This window comes from Chroicocephalus ridibundus, chromosome Z, assembly GCF_963924245.1.
Source record: "Chroicocephalus ridibundus chromosome Z, bChrRid1.1, whole genome shotgun sequence".
NCBI classification, from domain to species: domain Eukaryota; kingdom Metazoa; phylum Chordata; class Aves; order Charadriiformes; family Laridae; genus Chroicocephalus; species Chroicocephalus ridibundus.
Window position 1 is genome coordinate 68,253,022 of NC_086316.1, and position 20,367 is coordinate 68,273,388.

General features: G+C 36.8%; 1 protein-coding gene across 3 annotated transcripts in view; it reads right to left on the bottom strand.

The window, feature by feature from the left end:
- ITGA1 (integrin subunit alpha 1) overlaps positions 1-20,367 on the bottom strand; it is a 78,201-nt gene that overhangs the window by 48,492 nt on the left and 9,342 nt on the right. For 2 of the 3 annotated variants that reach the window (XM_063321385.1, XM_063321386.1), the window contains exon 3: positions 159-279. In XM_063321385.1, coding sequence (XP_063177455.1) covers positions 159-279 — 121 coding nt within the window. Of the gene's footprint in view, positions 1-158; positions 280-20,367 lie in introns of those variants that run through there. The other variant, XM_063321387.1, reaches the window with a different exon arrangement.

A 20,367-nucleotide genomic window follows, 5' to 3' on the forward strand; every position in this document is an offset into this window, starting at 1 on the left:
TTCCAGGTTTCCTTAGGACTGTGTATTAGTTTAAGAAATATGACTGACAGAGACTGACCCTTACGTATGAGGCATACTTACAAATAATAGTACAGCGCCTGAGTCACTAAATACCTGATAATTTGGAGTTTCCGTGTAAGAAAAGAAAAACGGCTTACCATTTCCCTTCCTCATTTTCATACTGTTGGACTGTGTACCCGAACATATCTTCCAGAGGCCCGCTGAAGGTCATTGCATTTTTCACATCAACATTGGAAGAGGCGATGAGGTGAAAGAGAGCTTTAAAAAAAAAAAAAAAGTAATATGTAGCAATACACATAAAACTCAAGACTTTTCATAAATCAAGGTTCAATCATGAGTTAACTGAGGGTACACGACAGGAATTGAAAGTTGCGTTTTGGGCATATTTATCACAGCTGGTAAGAGATTTAAAACATAATTCCTCACACATACATACGCAGCTAAATTCAGAGATGTTAGCAACTGGACTTCTGTATCCAAAACCTATTTTGCAAAGTCCATCATTCATTTGTAAATCACAATTCAAATAACATTAAGTAAAATATTACCTTTAATAGTAAATAAAACAACTTTTTAGTTATTTTTACTCCTTTTAATTCCATGCATTTCTAATCTAAGAGTTTTACACAAAATGTTCCTTCCCTCACTCGAGGTAGTAGTTCTCAAGTTTTCATAAATTTGAGAATTAAATAATTCTCAACTGTTTTCAGAAGACATACATAGGAAAAGAACGAGGAAAAACTTTCAGATTTATTTAATTTTAAACTACAGTAGAGAGAAAAAAAAGCATATATTTTTCTCTTAATTCTATCCTAGAGTACCTGTAAACCTTCCATATTTGGAAAAAAACAGAATAAATTTTTAATGCAACCAGATGCTGTTATTGCAAAAGTACCAGTATGTGCCTATTTGCAGAAATCCAGCATTTACCCATTTAGGAAAAGTTGCTCTACAATGGTGTTGCTGGACTATGATGAGATCAACCATGACAGCAGATGCTTCCTTAGACTAATTGCCCATTCCCTAAAGCTCAGTGATCATCATCAGGTGAAATACTGTAAAAATATTATTTTATAGAGAGTTTCAGAAAAATGAGGTACATAGGGTGAAAACTCCAGCTTGAAGTGATTATTGTAACCCACCGAGAGGCTCATTAAGAAGACAAAATTACTATTTATAGATAAAAATAAAGCTCTAATTTTTTTTTTATTTCTTATAGTGGTCTCTTCCATCTTTGTCCTGTTGAAGTCAGTTTCAAAAGCAACCACTGACTCTGCTGCTGCAAAGATATGTATTTAATACACAAGAGCCAAATTAGTTGAATTTGTAGAACATCAAGACTGCTTGAAAACACAATTATACACAACTCTAATTTCATTTCAATGAAGCATTTCATGATCATTTGCGGACATTTAGCAGCTACATAAAAATACCCAAATTCATAATACTTGCTGCATGTCAAAGAATCTAATATCCAGTTACTAAAATACATCTGTGTTATTCACTACCGAGACAATGATATTCTCATAGAAAGCTTGTTACTATAATTAAGCTCCCAAGTGGTCAATGCTAATCTCTCTCTCTCTCAGCATCTTATTTCCTGCTTAATGCAGTAAAATTGTCACAAAAGACTATTTATCACTTAGTAGGCATTTCCAGTCTCACTGGACAGCAAAAGAGGAACAGTTTCGTTTGTGTTATTTTAGTTCTTCTTCCTTCAGTCAGAGTCAGGAAATATAAAGAAGTGAACTTACTAAAACAGAGTTTGCTTTTGTTCTTCACAAAAGATTTATTGCAAGCAATAAGAAAAAACTCATGGCTGATGGTCTGACAGGAAATAATTTGCCGGAAAAGTAATCCATGTGTCTTTTGTCTTCCTTAAATCTTTATGTTTAAAGAAATTCTGCCATGCTTGTTCATGTGCAATAGGTGTTTTCCCTCCCTACTGTCTGTCATCAAAGCATAATTAAAATGAACAAATTTGATTTTTAAAAATTTGGTCAAGTTATCACCGGTTCAAATCTTCTGTTAAATTTCAGAGTAAAAATAATTGCTACTATTATTTTTGACACCATGTGTGGGATTCAGACCACATCATTTAGACTCCCAACCTACCTGCTAGACAATGAAACAGTTCTAATGAAATCACCTGCTAAAGTAGGTGTCTAAGTTCATTATTTAGTTGAAGAAGAAAGGTAGATGCAAAATATTTCCATGTCAACTTTCCTCTTAAAGATCTCCAGAAGTCTGTTTACTTTAGCCTCTGAGTAAGATGGACAGAACATCATTCTAGAGGTCTTCAGAGGCACGTTTTTTTCACCTTATGATGATATTTAAAACATATTATGATATGAAATACTAAAGGTCACAGATTCCAGCTCATCTCTTCCAGTTTACTTTCTCCTAAAGCTACCGAAGGTTGCACATACACTCTGTGCTTTGTATGCTCCATTGTGATACCTTCCATCATCATTCCATCATTTGCTGACAGACAAGGAATTTCTTCACAATGATGCAGTATTGACAACTACTGTGATTTTTACTGTGCATTCACTATACTAAGTGGTCTTGAAGTTTCCTGAATCTATTATGCGATACACTCAAATCTCATCATTTTAAAGAATACACTTCTAATCGTCGTAGCAGTAACAAAAAATTTGAAAATGTGAAATGCTAACACAAACAAACTAGAAGACAAAAAATGCCAGCTATTTGCTACTAACCCCCCAAATCCTTGTGCTTCTGAGTGAGGTCAAATTAAAACCAGCAATAACTGTTCTTCTAAAAAAAAAATAAACCTAGAGGAATCAAAAGAAGCTAGATAGGTCATACTGGTCAGAAGTAAAAAGAAGCTTACTCCACACAGCAGGGAATAGACCTGTAGACCTTGTTGACACAGGATGTTTTTGATACTAAATGTTATGTATTCAATGGGTAACTGAATAAGTCAATGGAAGACAAAACCACTGCAGGTTACAAACCATACCGAACGCACATCTGGTTCAGGAAATCCTCTCAGCTGGAAATACTTGGAAATTGGAAGAGGAATATTATGTATGCTTGCTCAGTTATTTTTTTGTCTCTAGCTATTGGCTTACATGTACTCCTGCAGACACGATACTGGACAAAACACGGTCTTGATTTGATCCAATATGGCCATCCTTTTCCCCTCTCATCTTCCTGTTCTATCTTAGCCAGGAATCAGTTGCTTTGAACTTTGACTTCATACACAAACCATGTGGCATATTTTACTATGCAAATGTATTACATGACCTTCTGTGGCTTCTGTGTGCTATGCAACGTCATCAGCATAATGTTTTTGAATAAAAGGAGGGGTCATGATAAGCACTGTAAAATTAACTAATAAAAAATTAATAGATTTAAGGGTATCTTATTACATTTTCCACAGGTTCTGTAAAAAAGGAATCTTACTAGTCAAAGATATGTTCATATCTTCAGATGGTAAATGCAAAGTGGAGTTTACAGTGACCCACATTACACTGTTAACTAACAATAATCTACTGATTTATGGCAACCTGGCTTTCACATTTTGTTTCATTTTTCAGTATATGGAACATTGTACATGAGCTGATGATTCAGAACATTTAAAAATATCACCGATTGTGACTGTAAAAATGATGCTTTATATTTATAACAATATCTAGCTTGCACTCTTCCAAACTTCCAATTTCGGTCTAAGATGCACAAATTCTCATCTGTTTCTAGCAAACTTGTGTATATAAATTAAAAAGACTATTGGCAGAAGCAGTGGAAAAAGAAGAGCTACAGGGAAGTTAGGGAGGATTCTTTTGAGAGTTATGAGGATTAAGGAGAAAAAAAACATTTCTTTTTGGTAAGGTACATTGTATTGGACTGTATACTTAATCACAATGTAGGTAAATTAAATTAAGATTTTGAATTATTTCATGCTGTGTTAACAGAATGACTAAAAATACCGATCAAAGCACTGATCAGAAATGCAGAATATAAATGTTTATCAAAGGATAAAACTGAAGTTCCAGCTTTTAACTTGATGGTATACAAGAAAGGAGGCACTGTAGAAAACCTGTGACAGCATCCCGCTAGCTGCCAGCTTAAACTGAGGAGAGAACGCTAGCTGATGCATGCGGCATTCTTTGTTGAGCACAGTTTGTACCTATACGTGAAAGGTTAACACTCAGTCACCAAGACAACAACACAAATATTATTTCTATTACAAACCTGGGGTAGTAGCTCATACTTGTCCAGTAGCCACTAATGAATTTTTTTCTGTTTCATTTAATGAGATCTTTTAACCAAACGTTTGTGCTGTCTGCCTGGTTATTCTGACTCTAAACCGTGGAAAACTAGATTTATCTGGCACTTGTCTACGTGCTTATTGCATGGCCACTCTAATCTTTGCAAACAGAGAACTGCAGAATAGGCACCCTTGTTTTCCTAGAACAGATGGATATAAACATAACCTGAGCTGTAGAATAAAGCCTAATACCTGTCTCTTTACTGATGAAAAACAGATTACCAAAAATCATCCACAATGAATGACGTTCAGTTAGGATATTTTATCTGTGTATGCTTTGTAGCAAATAACAATTACATCCTCTACAAAATGGGAACAAACAAATTTGCACTTAGCATTGAACAGGAATTACACGTTGGCCACACACTACTCCTCCCCACCGGCATGTGGTCAAAGTGTTAACTTTTATTCCATTTCACACTTACTGCTGTAGCATTTCAGGTGTCCTTATCAATTCCTCTGTTTTGCAAGAAGAGACTGAAACAAAGCAGGTCTACGTGCAATCAAGGAGGACAGAAACCAACTAGAAATGTCTTGCAAAAGTATGCACAATCAGAAAATATTGGGAAACTCAAAAAAAAGGTATTAGCAGAAAAAAAAAACAGACACCTTCCACCCTGGAAAATAAAAGAGGACAGAGAAATTTAAGCTGACGATTAAAATAAATTTAAAATGTTTTATGCAGTTCTAATATTCTTGGACCTCTTGCATAAAAAAAAAAAATTGCTTTAGTGTCTTGTACAGCACATATTACAACCAATGATGTAGTAAGGATATTTTAGAGACCTGCAAACAACACAGGAGTGCAATACAGCAACACAGAAGAGTGCATCTGATCAAAATGTACTGAAAGCTAAGTGATATTAAGAAGAATATCCTAGTTTATAAGGCAATAACTGATTGCCTCTAAGTGTATTTTATGCTGATATTGCAAAAAGCTACCTGTTTCCATTGGGATCTTAGAACACATATGAAGCAAATAGCATAAAATGAAGCAGTTGGGATGCTGGTGACAGCTACTCAGTAAGAGGAGAAGGATTAGGAGCGTTGGCTTGGCCTCCCGCAAAAGCTTATTTGCAAAGCGGCGGCAAATAGTATCATCCTCTGCAATTAGAAAACTCTTTCACTTGAAGGAAACTGATACCACTGCATGTTGGCGTGTGCAAGCCTGTGCTGCTGCTCTCAGCTAGCTGGAATCAAGCCAGCAGCAGAGAATTGGCTGCGTCCTTCAGTAAGTGCAGCACTGAGCCTCAGCAAATAAAACCTCCTGAAAGCTGGATCTGCTAGCTGCATCAACACAACGCCACGGATTTGGGTTCAGGGCTGGACTGCATCTGGCTGGTAGCAAGAGAACATTAAACATGCATCTGCTTGCAAAGACATACCTATGATGATGCTACTTTGTGAAATCATGGCTCAAACACGTGAAAGTGGATTCTTTGCTGGTCCAGCAAATTGGACAATCTTCACATTTTATTTTTTTACTTCATTTGCGATAATGTCACTGCAGTATTATTCAGTCTTGTCTTATGGAAAAGAGATTTAGTCACAGACGTGCCAAGTGGAAGAAAATACAACGGCGTGGTACAATTGCCATCTGTGAGCTCGGGGGCCGCAGTGCTCTGGCCTTATTGCGGAAGGCCAAGGAGGCTGCAGTAGGAGTTCCTGCTGCATTCAGTTCTGGCTGGCTAAATTTCAGCGCATTTCAAATAAAGCTGTATATTAAAAAAAAAAAAGTTTCAACTTCTGAAACTTTTTCAGTACTGCTTAAATCAAGCCTTTCATTTTTCGGGGCTACAAAAGAGCATTTGTATAATTTTGCCTCCAGCATTTTTTCTTTAATCTTTAACCTTTGAAGAGTAAAAGACTGACTTTCTGGAATGAGACCAAATAATTTAAAAAGAGACTTATTATTAAAAGTAGATAAATATCCCCAAAAGACAAAGAAATATATATTTGAAAGTGGTTCCAGATTCAGTAGCCACATGCTTTTCAAAACCAATTAAATGCTTTTTACAACCCATTAAATAAGGCTTCCTTTGCTGGTTTTGTACTGAATAATTTGTACTGGAAAATAGCTTTCTAATGCGGTGTCAAGCCCGAAAATATACTGAATCAACGCTTTGTAATGTGGTCCCAAATGAGTAAGACAATGCAACAGGCAAAACTTTTGGAAATACAATAGCAGTGACCAAGAATATGTACCCCACTCATCTGACAGTCATCAGAATAAAACTATTTTGTTCAAAGTTTGATAAGTAGTCCTCTCATTGGCACAATTCTTAGCATTTTGCAGTTTCTCACAGAAGGGAATATGCCTTGGGAATATGCAGTCACATACACAAAACTGTGAGGTCAGCTACTAGACTTGTAGAGATGTTCAGAGGCTTAGCAAATCTAACAGCTTGATGGAAGTGAAACAACTCCTAGAAAATATTTTGGCTTGTCTCCAGTGATGTCCAGTCCATATTTTGGATGTAGTTCCTCCATCAAATCTTAATTCCATTCAAGTCCCTACAATCTTTGTGTTCCCCTCTACGCCCACTCTTTACTGCTGTCAAAGACCGTTTCCTCCTGAACATCCCTCTATAACTTTTGTTTCCTACCATCTAGCTTTATCTGTAAGTCCCCAGGACCCTTCATCTCTTGACCTTTTTTTTTGAGATAGAAGATATTTATAGTCATCTATAATTAATTCAGATTTCACACAGAAAGCACCATTAAAATGAACGTGTATGTTATTTTCTGGAATAAACCCCAGAAGCTTAAAAAGGAGCAAGAGATTAATTTAATGCAAAAAATGCATGAACAAGAACTCTTCAACTTAAAGAAAAACGTGCTCTTCACAATACTCTCCAAAACTGCACATAGACCTGTAGGTTTCCCTCAGCACAAAGTTCCTCTAGCTTGATAGGAAGATTCAACTATGATGTTTCATCTGGTTTTCTACAAGCTTTCTACTTGCTCATTTATGTTGAATCCCAGTTTTCCAGGCTGATGTCCTGCTGCGGTAAGCTTTCTGCTGTGTAGCCTTGTCGAAAACAGCATGCTAAGCCAGGTTCAGCTATTGATGTGGGAAACACACATTAAAATCCTTAGCAAGCCCCAAAGTCACTTTTTCCATAATGGTTTTTCATTTGACTTCACATTGTTAACTGGACTGCTTTTCCCACACTAACAGACATACGTCTTTACGTATTTCCAATTAATTTTGTTGCTCTCAAGCTAAATCAAAGGTGAAGTAGATTCACTGAGAATCTTTCTTTTAAACAAGTATGATGCTGAGTATCCAAAGCCTTATTATTCTTATCATGTGAAACAATTCCTAAATATTTCTAAGTATTCTTTTCAGATTTCCTAAGAAATTAAATTCTCTAACACTTGCAAATGGGAGGAAGCAAACCCTAATTTTTTTCATTCTTAAGCAAGTCACTCCCATTCCTTTTCTAGCATATGAACTCAGATAAATCACCTCTCTTCAAACAATAGTTCCTTCCACATTATGCCTATGATTCAATCCAAAAATGTAGCTGGACTGTGCAATAGGTAGCACAACTGGTTAAAGAGGTCAACTCGTCACAGCCCATCACTACCTGCTTAAAAAAACGGTATGACTATCCTCCCATAGCACCATTCTATTATGGTTAATAATCATTTAACTTAAATGTATATTTCAATCCTGTTTTACAGTATCAGTTTTGAAGCTCATCATAAAAACATGTGAAAGCTTGTACAAATAGATCAGAAATTTTGAGGCAGAAATGTTAGTGTGATACGTGTTCAACAGTGTCATGCCTATTCTCCACCCAAAGTAGGTTTATTTTGAGCAGATAGAGACTGGTGACTTTTGTCATTATGCAACATGGCCTACGTCTTTCATAATCTCAATATACTAATATAGGATTAAGGAAAAAGAAAGCACTGAAGACTCATCACACTGGCCAGTCCTGTGAGCTGGAGTAAATTACTACCTGTCAGTGTTCAAATGTGAATTTCAAATGTCTACATATTTTTAAGTTTCTTTTGAATCCGTGGTGTGTACTTGTTTTGCCCTGCCAGCTAGCAAGATACCTTTGAAAATTAAAATAAAAATACTCTGTCAAAAAATTGGAGAAAACTGCAAAACACCACAGACAAATTAAGGTACTTCTGAGGGTGGCTGTATTGCTACTATGCTGTTATTTACACATAAAAAGTCTATTTTCTTTTAAGACAACATGAACCACAGCACACATACACACACACACAAAAATAAATAAATCAGTCTATCTGATCAATCTAGACTTCATCAGTCTACCTCATCAGACTCAAAAACGCTCATCTAAAAAACGCCTCAGGACAGAAATTCTTTGTGAACATTCTGGGAAATGTTCACTGGGAAACAGATACTCCAGGAACCGATGCAAAATCAATGCCTAGCTGGAAAGTTGTGTTACTATCTCCCTACCAGGATGAAGGACAATTGTTATTTTTCTTGCCTTCCTGACTTGGTATCATTATTCATTAGTTTTTCCCTCCAGTTATTTTCAGGGATTGTTGGGTAATTTTTCTCAAAGGTCAGCAGTCTTAAGGCTAAAATCAGAGTGGAAATGCTTTGGTGGCAATAAAGGCTTTCTGAGAAGCAGCAACTATTTCCATTTTTTTATTTCACAATGGCTACAAACTCCTGTCTTTCACTGCCTTATGCTGAACATAATCATTGGCTTGCTCTCAACTGAATCACTCAAGGCTTCAGGAAGAGAAGAAATCCTCCAAAAGGAAGGGCAAATATCCTGATATGACCCTCTTACACCCAGCTAGCCAGAGCACCACAAGCCAGTTTTCATAGAGTACAGCAAAAACATATGCAGTCAATATGCATGCTAAAAGCCAACAGCTCATATTTTATGTCTATAAAACACATTAATACGAATTCAGCTGCGGACCAAGAAACTGTAAAAAGTGCAGTGGGAAGACAAGATGGAAGCCTACAAATACCTACCTTTTCCTTTGGTCCCATACTTCTCTGATATGTAGTGATTTGGGGGAAAAAAAAACAACCCCAGGAGCATGCAGAGAACTTGACCAAGCAAAAAATTCCAGAGCCAAGTGGGGATCGATACACTTCAGAATTAAATCTCAGACATGTATATTTAAAAGAAAAAAAAAAAAATTAACTTGCAGACTAGTCAAGTTGTCATAGAGACAACAGTCAAGTTGTACAGAGAACACCTTTACTATTATTTCTGCTAATACAGCATCTATAAGAATTTTCAATGGAACACAACAGAACATTTATTTTCTTTATCTGAGCCATCTTCTAGTACAGTATGAGGGGAAACACTATGTTGCTTCAGCTTCTTATGTCATGGCTACATAAAAAGGAATTCCACGTTTCCCGGTTCACAAAATGTACTCCCATACTTCAACCAACAGGGACTTGAAACTCTTAAACTTTCAACTGCTTTGTAGCACAAAGACTTATATTATTTTTCAGACAAAGTTGTTTTATAAAACAAACAGATTCCAGCAAAGTGTAAATCAAAAGGATTTTTACAAAACTGAACTCCATTTAAATGACACAGGGAGAAGATACAACTGTCCAAGTAGAAAAGAGTATTATAAATGGAAGTATCCTAGTAAAGTTTAAATGATTTTTTGTGTATTTAAATAATCATACTTGCAGTTTTCTCACGGCAGAACTGAAGAGTAAGGGATGAAACGTACTGTTGCTAAAAGCAAATTTTGAAAGGTTTAAAAACGCTTGATATTGAGCTTAGACTGAAAAAAACACCATCATCCAGACAATTCCTCTTTTCTATACACATGTTAATTCTTTGCAATAAATCAATTGTATTGTTAATAATATCATTTAAGATGTTTTTTTAAACTTTTTCTCCTATCAGCAACCAGAAAAATGACTACAGTGAGAATATAGCTGATAAGAGATTGCCTACAGGCAGTAAAGGAAAATAAGTTACATATTTGCTGAAATGCTGGAATTCCACCATGAATGGTCCCCAGATGCTAGGGCTGTCACACCATGAGGTCAGATGGAAGTGCCTCTTCATCCCCAGCTGCACAGCAGCGAAATGCCGCCGGGAATGCCGGCTCTGTCCTGCAGGAGCACGGGTAGCAGGCGCTGCCTCTTTGCACAGATCAGCTCTGACCTGCTCACTAGAAAAATCCTGAGCGTGTCTCAAGCACGCACTGGCATGGGTAATCACGGTATCAGCTCTCTACCAAGACACGCAGAGCTTTTCTGGTTTGAGATCTATGACTTCTCACTGCTAAAAGAGAAGATAATCCTCAGCCTGTATGTTTCCTCACCCGTCTCTATCTATGAATTGTTAACAGTGATAAGGAATCTTTTCTTGCACTGGACAGTTTAAAGAATATGGCTCATTGATAACACAACGTTTTACATTTTTAACTGAGAAATCCAAGCAGACAAGAATGTGGGACTGCACATTAAGGAAACCTGAAAATCATCAATACAAAGGTTTGCTCATTTGGACTAAAAATCCCCGCAAGAACAACTGTTATTGCACTAGGCAATTCAGAGTGCTGATACACTTATTTATTTACTTTACTCAAGCAGCTTTACTCATCTCATGGTTTAAAACAATCACAGGGACTTTCACAGCCTCACTGTTTTGTACGTTAGTAGCTAATCTCCAGTCTTTCTGTCAATGGATTCACGGACCAGTCAGTCAGGAGGTGGCATACAGTGTTCACCTGATCATCGGAGAAACTGACAAAGCCAAAAATGCCACGCCAGTATTGCTCAGATAAGAACAAAAGACCTTCCCCCCCCAGTGTATGTTAGAAACTTATTCCCTGAAAGAATGGTGTGTGACATGTTTGAAGTGGAATATGATCAAGATTGGTGCCTCTACCATTGTCATTTCACAGTGCAGTCAGTATGGGAAATAAAGTAATTTTAAAAATTGCATTAACAGTTTATGGGGATTTAATATTCTTCTTTTATGTGGTATATTTTTATAGTCAAGATACTTTTTTTTTTTTTCAATTAAAAAGTTAATCAATTCTCCACAAGCCAGTATACCACCATGAATCATCAATATTGAACAGCAACATATTGTACCGAAACCTTTAGCATAACAATATGCATCATCAACCATACCTACTCATTTTAAAAGACTAAGACACTCAAGCACCAGTAAGAGCATTAGCAGCTCTTTTGCTGTACTGTTGGTGTGGGGATTTTACTGGTAAACCAGTTGAGAGCACTACGGAACTAATCCTAGGTCTTTTTACTGCAAATGTTCTTTTTCACTGGTCAATAAACAATTCAGGGAAATTTGCAACTAGCCATGAAGAGATTATAAGAGGAAGGTTTGTTTCCCTCCCCAAAAATTAAAGCTGGACTCTGGAGGTACAAAAACATCCTGTTTTTTAGATGCAGTTTAAGATAGAGCTATCTACATGAATTACTGGCACTAATAACTTACATTTCCCACCCACAGCACATGAAATACACCCATGATTTTAAGATATCTGTCCACCCCAGTCCTGCTCAGAAAGTATCCTGGTGTTATCAGGAGTTCCATAAAGAACCTGTTACTCTTTCTTTCAAACATCTGCATCAACTTCGGGAAAGTACTGTGGAAGCTTAACAGTGAGGAAATTTTATCTTCTTGAGTAGATGCCACTTGTCCAGTCTAAACTGAAGTTTGCAAAGCTAAAGTCAATTTTGGTATTATTTAAGAGTGACTCATACTTCTAAAGTCAATGGGAGCTGTGAGTGTTAAAAAAAGGACCTCATCAAATGGCACAAAAGAAACTTGTGCCACCACCTTACGTCCCACAATACTCCTTTTGCAAATACGTGCAACGGTATCATAGATTTAATATGAGCTTTATGCAAGTAGCACCTCAACTACAGTTTCAGCAGCAGAGAGTGGCAAAGGGTCACTTCCAGCTTTTCCTTCCAGCCCAGCCATGAGGCAGCACAGCAGTGCTGGCGCTGCGCTCTGTTTTTATTCTTCTTTGGTCCATGGATCTTTGGATACCACAGTTGCCTTTGTCTGAAGCAGACTTTTCTAAACCGTGCCGATACAGGCAGAGGACCAACTCACTGCAGCTCTCTTCAAAATCATTGAAGAAAACATGCTTTCTAAAGGAATCACTTTTAATGATCAATGACTTGAGCCTGATGCCTATTTACAAATAAAACGCTCAAAAATTATTTTTTAATAGGTCTTTAAAGCTCCTGGAGGACATCAAACTGGCAGAGATCGAAAGGAAAGCACTCATTAAACCCGTATCAGGTACCTAATCTAAGCATCTTTGCACAGCCAGCTCAGACAGCTAATCCCTGTCTGACACGAGGTCAGTATTGCGGTGCAATCTGGAGCCTCTGCTGAGATGGGGTGGGAACATATGCCCTAAGAGTTGGACTGACACACATGGGGCAACACAACACTCTGCTAAAATAACAGCAGCAAGCGCTCTGCTTCTCTTCAGAGCACAGGGTACAGGATTGCTGAATTGATTCCTATCTATTGCTGGCAACTACCTCATATTTTTCAGGATAAACAAACTCCATAGAAAAGCGACCTTTTGCTCTGATTTTTCTGACTGGAAGGCTGTTCCAACTTCTCATTTTTCCAGTAGTAGGAACTTTCTGCTCTCCAACATACATTTATTTCTTGCCAGTTCTTATGTCAAAATAAAAGTTCTCAAGCTAGGGAACAAAGTAGTTTTAAAAGTGTTCTAGAAGTAAAAGCGAAAACTTCCATTTCAAGCATTTGGGCTACTGCTCAAAGCTCTAAACATTTTTCAGTGATAATGTCAACACTCTCCCCTGGAAAAAAAGACGACTATTACAAACTTATATAATCTATTTAGGCTAGAAAGACAAGTCTTCAAAATTAGGAAAGGTGAGACTCACAATTATCAGCATTAATTGTCCACATTAAGTTCTTTCTTTATGAACACTTGGTAGGATTTTTGTTCTGATAACAAAAATATACAGGATCATGAAAGTAGACTTGGATAAAACATATGCAGACAGTTTGCAATTGCTTAAGCAATCATAAATCTGTTGTTTACCAAGATCACAATGCTTAACTGTGTATTAAGAGAGTTTTAATAACTGATTTCTGAGGCTTCTAAAAAAAGAAGTCTAAAAACTTGGGTTGGTATGACTAGACTTACTAGTATCTTAAAAAACAAATCTTTAGTAGAAACAACCAGAAACACTGTTAAAAAAAAACAACAAACCTTTTAACATTATTTTTTTTGTCTTTCCCTTAGTGTTTCACTACGCACCCCCTCAAAAACTGTGGAAGGTTTATTTCAATCAGCTGCTGTTGTTGTTTGTTGTCTGTGTTTTTTAATGTCTGACTAGAAATTTTTCCTTTGTTTATCACACTGAGTCCCAATGCAACGCATTGAGGTGTTTGTTTCACAAAGCACTACATACTACTTTTGAAAAAGAAGGCAGCTTTCAGACAGGTATGAAAGGAAAACAAAGACCACCTTTCACAAGCCTTAGATACAGCAATGACTCCAGGGGTGACATTTGTGTAGCAGGCTTGTCAGAAATTAGTTACTCCACAGTGACAGGATTAGCAAGGTCCTCAATTTTATCAATTTTAGTCTCGGCCTTAGGCTCAAGGTTCTTGTACCTCGGACACAAATTTAATCACATCAGACAGCATTTTACCCTCAAGCTGAGGACGAGCTGTCAGAACTGAGTACAGATATTTCAAACATCCACTGCAGCTCTCCTTGTTGAAGAAGCCCCACACCCAACAGACCATCTCACGTTTTCCATTGAACCAAAGCTTTTCATCTTTCCTCAGGGCTCTGGAACTTGGAAGAGCTCCTTCATGAGGCAGCTGCTCCATTTCTGCCCCTCACCACTGTTGTCCCAGCAGCTCCCAGGTACAGCCTTGCAGCGAGGGCAGCTGCTGCACCAGGAGGCACTGCTGTCCTTGCAGACATCTGATGTTCTCCCAGCACCGTATCTGAAAAAAGGCCATTTCAGCTTCTTTTAGCCACCCTATCGCAGAACAGCAGTTTCCACTCGGGAGAGGAATAAATCACATGGGATAAAACAGTTCTCCAAAAGGAGTGGAAGTGGTCTTTTGGCAACTATTTGGGTAAGATAAACAAATGCAATTATTTGTCTCACACCTAAACTAAAACATCTACACCAGTATTAAACATGTTAAGTCACCAGGCTGAACACTGCAGGTCAAAGAAAAGGCAAATTCTCTTCAGCAACACCTGCTGCAGCTTTCAGAGCTTCAGAAACGGCTGAAGGAGACCTCAATGAGCATTCAACATCCTAAATGTAGCACTTGATACAAAGCTCCTCCTACCATAAACAAATCTAAGGCCTGAAGATAACTACCTAGCCTGTGCCCCTAGTCATTCTTCCTTCAGCTACCAAAGCAACTACAAGCTAAGAATAAAGTGACCTTTATTTTTATATGAAGATACCACATTCTTTGAGGGTACTGCATCTTTAAACACACACAGACATATCTTTACATACATTTTGTTCTGAAGTCCTTTCAGTAAAAAGTCAGCTGAAAACTTTTGTACTAAGTGAAGTAAAGGTCTAAGGATTTGTATTAAGGATGAAATTAGGCTGTATTAAGGCAGGAAATAATCTGCCTGTCTTCAAAAGTAGATTTGCTTGGCTACCACCAGGTCCAAAATCTTTTTGAAACACGGAAGCCTACTCAGGGCTTTTTTCTGAAACATGGAGACTACCGCTGGAGTGTGTTAGGTAGGAACAGTCCCACTGTTCAATCACTTTCCTGTCTCATTCAGATCAGAAATCTGAAAATTGTCTCCCACATCCCAAGAGACATCACACCTGAGTCAGTTGTCATTTAGCTATCTCGGCCAAAATATAAAAATATTTACTTGGTTATACAATGTGGAACTATACTCACTAAAGACACTGACAGAAAAGGGAGCATCTTTAGCCTAGTGTTAACAATGAAAGAGAAAAGGGTCATAAGCTTCGTATCTTCTGTCCCATATGACTCTTTAAACCCCGAGTCTCTTTCTTCGCTATTCTAGGCTTGGCTTTGATTAGAAATTCCATTTCAGACTAGAGAAAAAACTTCCCACCAAGTCTGGTATGTACATTCCTAAAAAGGAGGACTGGCTTCAACTAATTAACATTCTCTAATGGAACCGCTATTTTGTCACAGCATTCATGATCAGCTCTAATTTGACTTCTAAGTAATTATTAGAGTAGCATGACAGTAATTACATTAGCTGTGAAGATAGCATTTCCCAAAAAGAGGGCAATAAATTAGATATCGATATAGCAAAATCTGACAAGAGCTGGCAGGGCTTGAAAGCTGCTGCTTCGTGTTGCACTTCCCAGAAGACACTGATTTGGAAGCAAGTACTGCTCTGCTATCGGCCCCCTCTGTTTCTTGTACAGCCCTCAAGTGGGACAAGAGGAAGAATTACTTTCAGACAACAGAATAAACAAGTATGATTTCAGAGACTTTTTCCTCACACTCTGTTTTAGGCTAAGACACCTTAGGAAACAATTTTTTCACAGAAAAGCTATACAACATTTCTATAACAGTCAAGTTCAGAAGTTTACAGAGAATATGCACTACAGTTTGGTTGTTAGACGAGAGAGATTTCTTTCCTTTACATTCTGTATCATGCAGTTATCCTCAAATAGAAGTCAATGCCTTACTTGAGTCAAGCATAAAAAATGTGGCAGGACTAAACATTGCGCTTATTAAGCAATTCTTTGGGCAACTGTCACAGAAGCAGTTCCACAGCCTAGCCTATGTTTACTCTTTCCACTGCTGAAAAAGCACAGGCTTGACCCATGTCAGAGCCTGAATTGAGAACTGTAACAATAATCAGAAGACTCAAATGCTTAGGCATTTTCTTAACTCTAAATTAGGAGAATAATGAGTTTGCAAAATACTATTTTCACATGCGAAATCTGAATACAACAGTCTCTAAAAGCAACTTGTGTCTGTTATAGAAGAAATATGGATACTGCAAAATAATCTACTGCAATGCCATGTTGCTCTTCTGCTCCCACCCTGGGCTAAATCAAACCAAAACTGAGAAATCCTAACAGCACCAAAACTGTTATCACTGACTTTGTAACAAGTTGCAGGTGTGTACTTAACAAGAACTGAGAAGGGACCGTGTCCCAAGCCTGTATCATTCCCCACATTAGCACAGCTTGAACAAAATTCTTTTTTGTTTAATAGTCATCAACTTGAACCACCTCAGCTGCACCTAGCTCTATGTTTTAAGAACTTCATTCCAAAATAAACATTTTAACTTTATCTTAAAAAAAAAGGGGAACTGATAAAAGCAAATTCAAGTCTGAAGTTGTGCCATATCTAAAATGTACAAAGACAAGTAGTTTTCTGAAGTCATTCCTTCATTTTTTTTTGTTATTAAGTGTCTTGCAGGAATTCCAATTTTGGGTTATAAACAAGGATTCCGAATTGCAGACCACCTGATTGCAGTTTCACGTTTTTAAAATTGCTTTCTTAGCTCTTTTGTAAAAGAAATAGGCCACACACTGCACAAATGTGACTTCAGATAAATCAACACCACAAACATTACGAGAGCATGTCGTTTTCATGCAAAACTAGGCATCTACTCCCTTATGAAACACGCTTGTCTTCTTTAAAAATAGAGATATGAAAATCTGAGATAAAAGTGAAAGGACTGTGTGACTAAAAAAGATCGCATGCACGTGATACACCTTTTATCCCCACTTTGCCTTTATGAAACTGAGCGTATTTTCTGGATGGATATTGCAGCTTCCAGAAAGAGGAAGAGAGGCTCAAGCTGTAAAGCAAGTCCACTGAGAAGGCAGCTATAACATACCTTCACAGAAAAAGGCAAACCATGGTCAGCAGATCAGAAGTTAAACTAAGAAATTTTCAAAGTGTAAGTAATATAGTTTTATATATTCAGGGCTACTTAACCTTTGAGAAAACAGTAGCAAATGAAATTACTTCATACATTTACATGGCTTTAAAAACATCATGCTATTTATGTTAACATGTTATGTTAACAACGCTAGTTATGTTACAAATTAAGCTGAAGAGTTATGGGCTCTTATCACACTGGTGGTCAGGGAGTGGTCAAAAGATCATTTATTACCAGCATTTTACTCATATAGTGTTCAAGGGTGAAGACAGGAAGGGAGGGAGATGAGGAATTCCATAGGTCAAATACTGTTAAATGCTTTACAGTTTTACTAAAAGTTTTATCTTTTATTTTGCTTTATAGCTAGTAGGATTATTTCGATCTCTTGCTGGTGGTGACCTCATGTTTTGCATCAAACTTTATTTGGTAAACAATCACAAAATAATAACAACTGGATTCAAATGCCAAAGGTGACAAAACTAACAAACTGGGACCTGTTCCAAACTGTAAGTTTGCAAGAGAGGCTTTCTGAACTAAAGTAATGAATTTATTTGAATCTTTGAAGCTAAGAGCACAGCAGGGTTCAGGATCAAGCTGATTTCATGATACTTTTTAAAGCTTTCTTCCTACCAAATTTAATAAACATTAAGAAGGCCTACAATGTGTATTTGTCTATTTTGAAAACTGAAAAATTGGAAGATAAACCATGCTACTAATTCACAGAATTGTTAGAACATAATCAGAACCTGAGACGCTGTTCAAAATTACTTGAATATTTTATGGTGCAAGAGAACAATTTTCATATTGCGGACTGGTTTTAGTTCCTGTATGTTTAGTTCCAAAGAGAAGACACAAAAAGTATTTTCCCATGGCTCTAGCACTTAACTCATTTGATCTGCAGATAACATGCATCTTCCGCGTAAGTGTTATCTACACACAGACATTAAAGTTTGTGTTAGACAAGCATCTTTGTCAATCTGGACTTTTCAACTATTCAAAATTCCTTTAAATGTAAAAGATACTAGCAACCCTGGAACTTTGCCAGGTCAAGCATCTGCAACTACTGAACACAGCCTACTTTCAATACCAAGCCCTTAAGCTGTTTCCTGAAACAGGATGTATTTGTCTACATAGTGATTGTATATTTATTTTACTACAAAAATGCTTACCAAAAAAAAAAATCCCACCCTTCCATACTTTGGGCAACTAGATGTGTATTTCTTTCAGAGACTTAATGCCATGATAGAAATAGCTAAAAAAAGAAACAGAAATTGTAAAGTCAGTGCAGAATTTTAGTTCTAAGTGTAAATAATTCAAAGAATCACTACGAACATGTTTTCTTATCAGATGTTTGCTGTTATACCTTAAAAAAAACAAATAAGCAGCAAAATAGCTGCTTGTTTTCCTTGGTCATACACCACCACAAGCACAAAACTTAAGACTTGCAGAACGGCCATTGTAATCTTCTCATAGTATACATCAAAAACTCTTAATTTCTTGTTTAAAATTGAACAACTAGAATCACTTTGGTCTAATAAAATAGCAAACCATTCCACAATCAAGAAACAGTTTGATTTGTCTCTCAGTTTGCTGAGAATGAAAATAAGAATTTCCTGGTATATTACAATTTTGAATCTAAGTTTCATTTGTGTACAATTTTAACAAATTGGCATTACTTATAAGAAGAGAAATACCAGCTTATCTTAAAGAAATTAACAGCTTTTAGACATCATGTACCTGTTTAAAGCTATAATTTGCTGCATATAAGTTACACTTTTTGAAGGTCAGATTCTTCTACCTGTTTCATATAATCTCTATATTTAAGTCCATATACAGCAGGGATCAGAGTGCTTTCTAGCTGGCAAAGTGTATAATCAACTTAGGCAGATTTATAAAAGAAAAAAAGAGAAATTTTAATTTAACCAGTCCTGACTGCTGAAGGAAACCTACCCGAACATTCTACAACTTCTGGCACTCAACACCATTGAAGATAAAAATGTAAAGCTCAAGTAACATAGCTTATCTGTGTAAACTGACTCTAAACAATTGTCTTAATGGGCTTGTTTGTCTTCAGTGAGAGAAGAATCAGTATTAATAAAGTACAGCTCTAATGTAAGTTCTGTTCACTCGCTCCTTAGACTGTGGATGATGGGAAAAGGGGAGATGGCTTTTAATCCCAAAGTACTTTTCTATCAAGGAGTTTAGGCTGACGTTTCAGCTAGCAATAGATAACACCAAATTCACAGAGCTGGCACACACCAACATATGGCAGTACCATTAAAAATGCTTTTTCTAAAATTATTCTACCCAGCCTAAAAGTTTTGGTGTTTTCATTTTTAATCTTCCATTGCTATGTCCCTTTCTGTATTTCAGCAGTCTGTCTTCCACATTTTTCTTAAATGAAATTATTTTTGGCAAGTCTCTCCTGTTGCCCCCCTCCAACCACATTTAAAAAAGGAATGCTTATTTGAACACACAACCTACACAATCAAACATTTGTTTAAATTGAACAATCCCCTTGCAGATATGTCAGAATATGAAATCTTCGGCTGAGAAAGAAAAACTGCTTTATTGTCCAGTGAAGAAAAAAAACTTTATAGTGCCTCTCAATACTTTGAGCAGATCACATAATCGGAAAATTAATTTTGATTTTTACAGCTGTCATTATCTTAAACTGAAGTTTGATTTATAAATTTGTAATCCTTCCTTCTGTATCACAGCTTATGTATGTTTTTAAAGAGGTACACAAATAGACAAATACCAGATTATGAACTGTCTTAAACTATTTGTTGTCAGAAGATTCCTCATGGAAAATAGGGTCTTGATTTTGAAAGCCTTTTCATATACCTTCTCTGACCTGAGTGCTAAATAACCCCAATGCCAATTTACCAGAACACAGTTAATGACAAGATACTTATACCTTGTTAGCCTTCAGGACAATCTCAAGATAACAGCATTCAGAAAGATAAGTGAAATCGGTGCACTAAGCTTCACAATTTATCTAGCACCTACTACCATATTAGGGAGGAAACGGTTATTTTAAAGGGTCTAGTTTCTGAAAGATTGCTTCAGGTGTTTAACAGAAATATTTAAGTGCTTAAACTCGTAACGCCAAAAAAACCCCTAACAGATTATGTTGATCCCACTCCTTT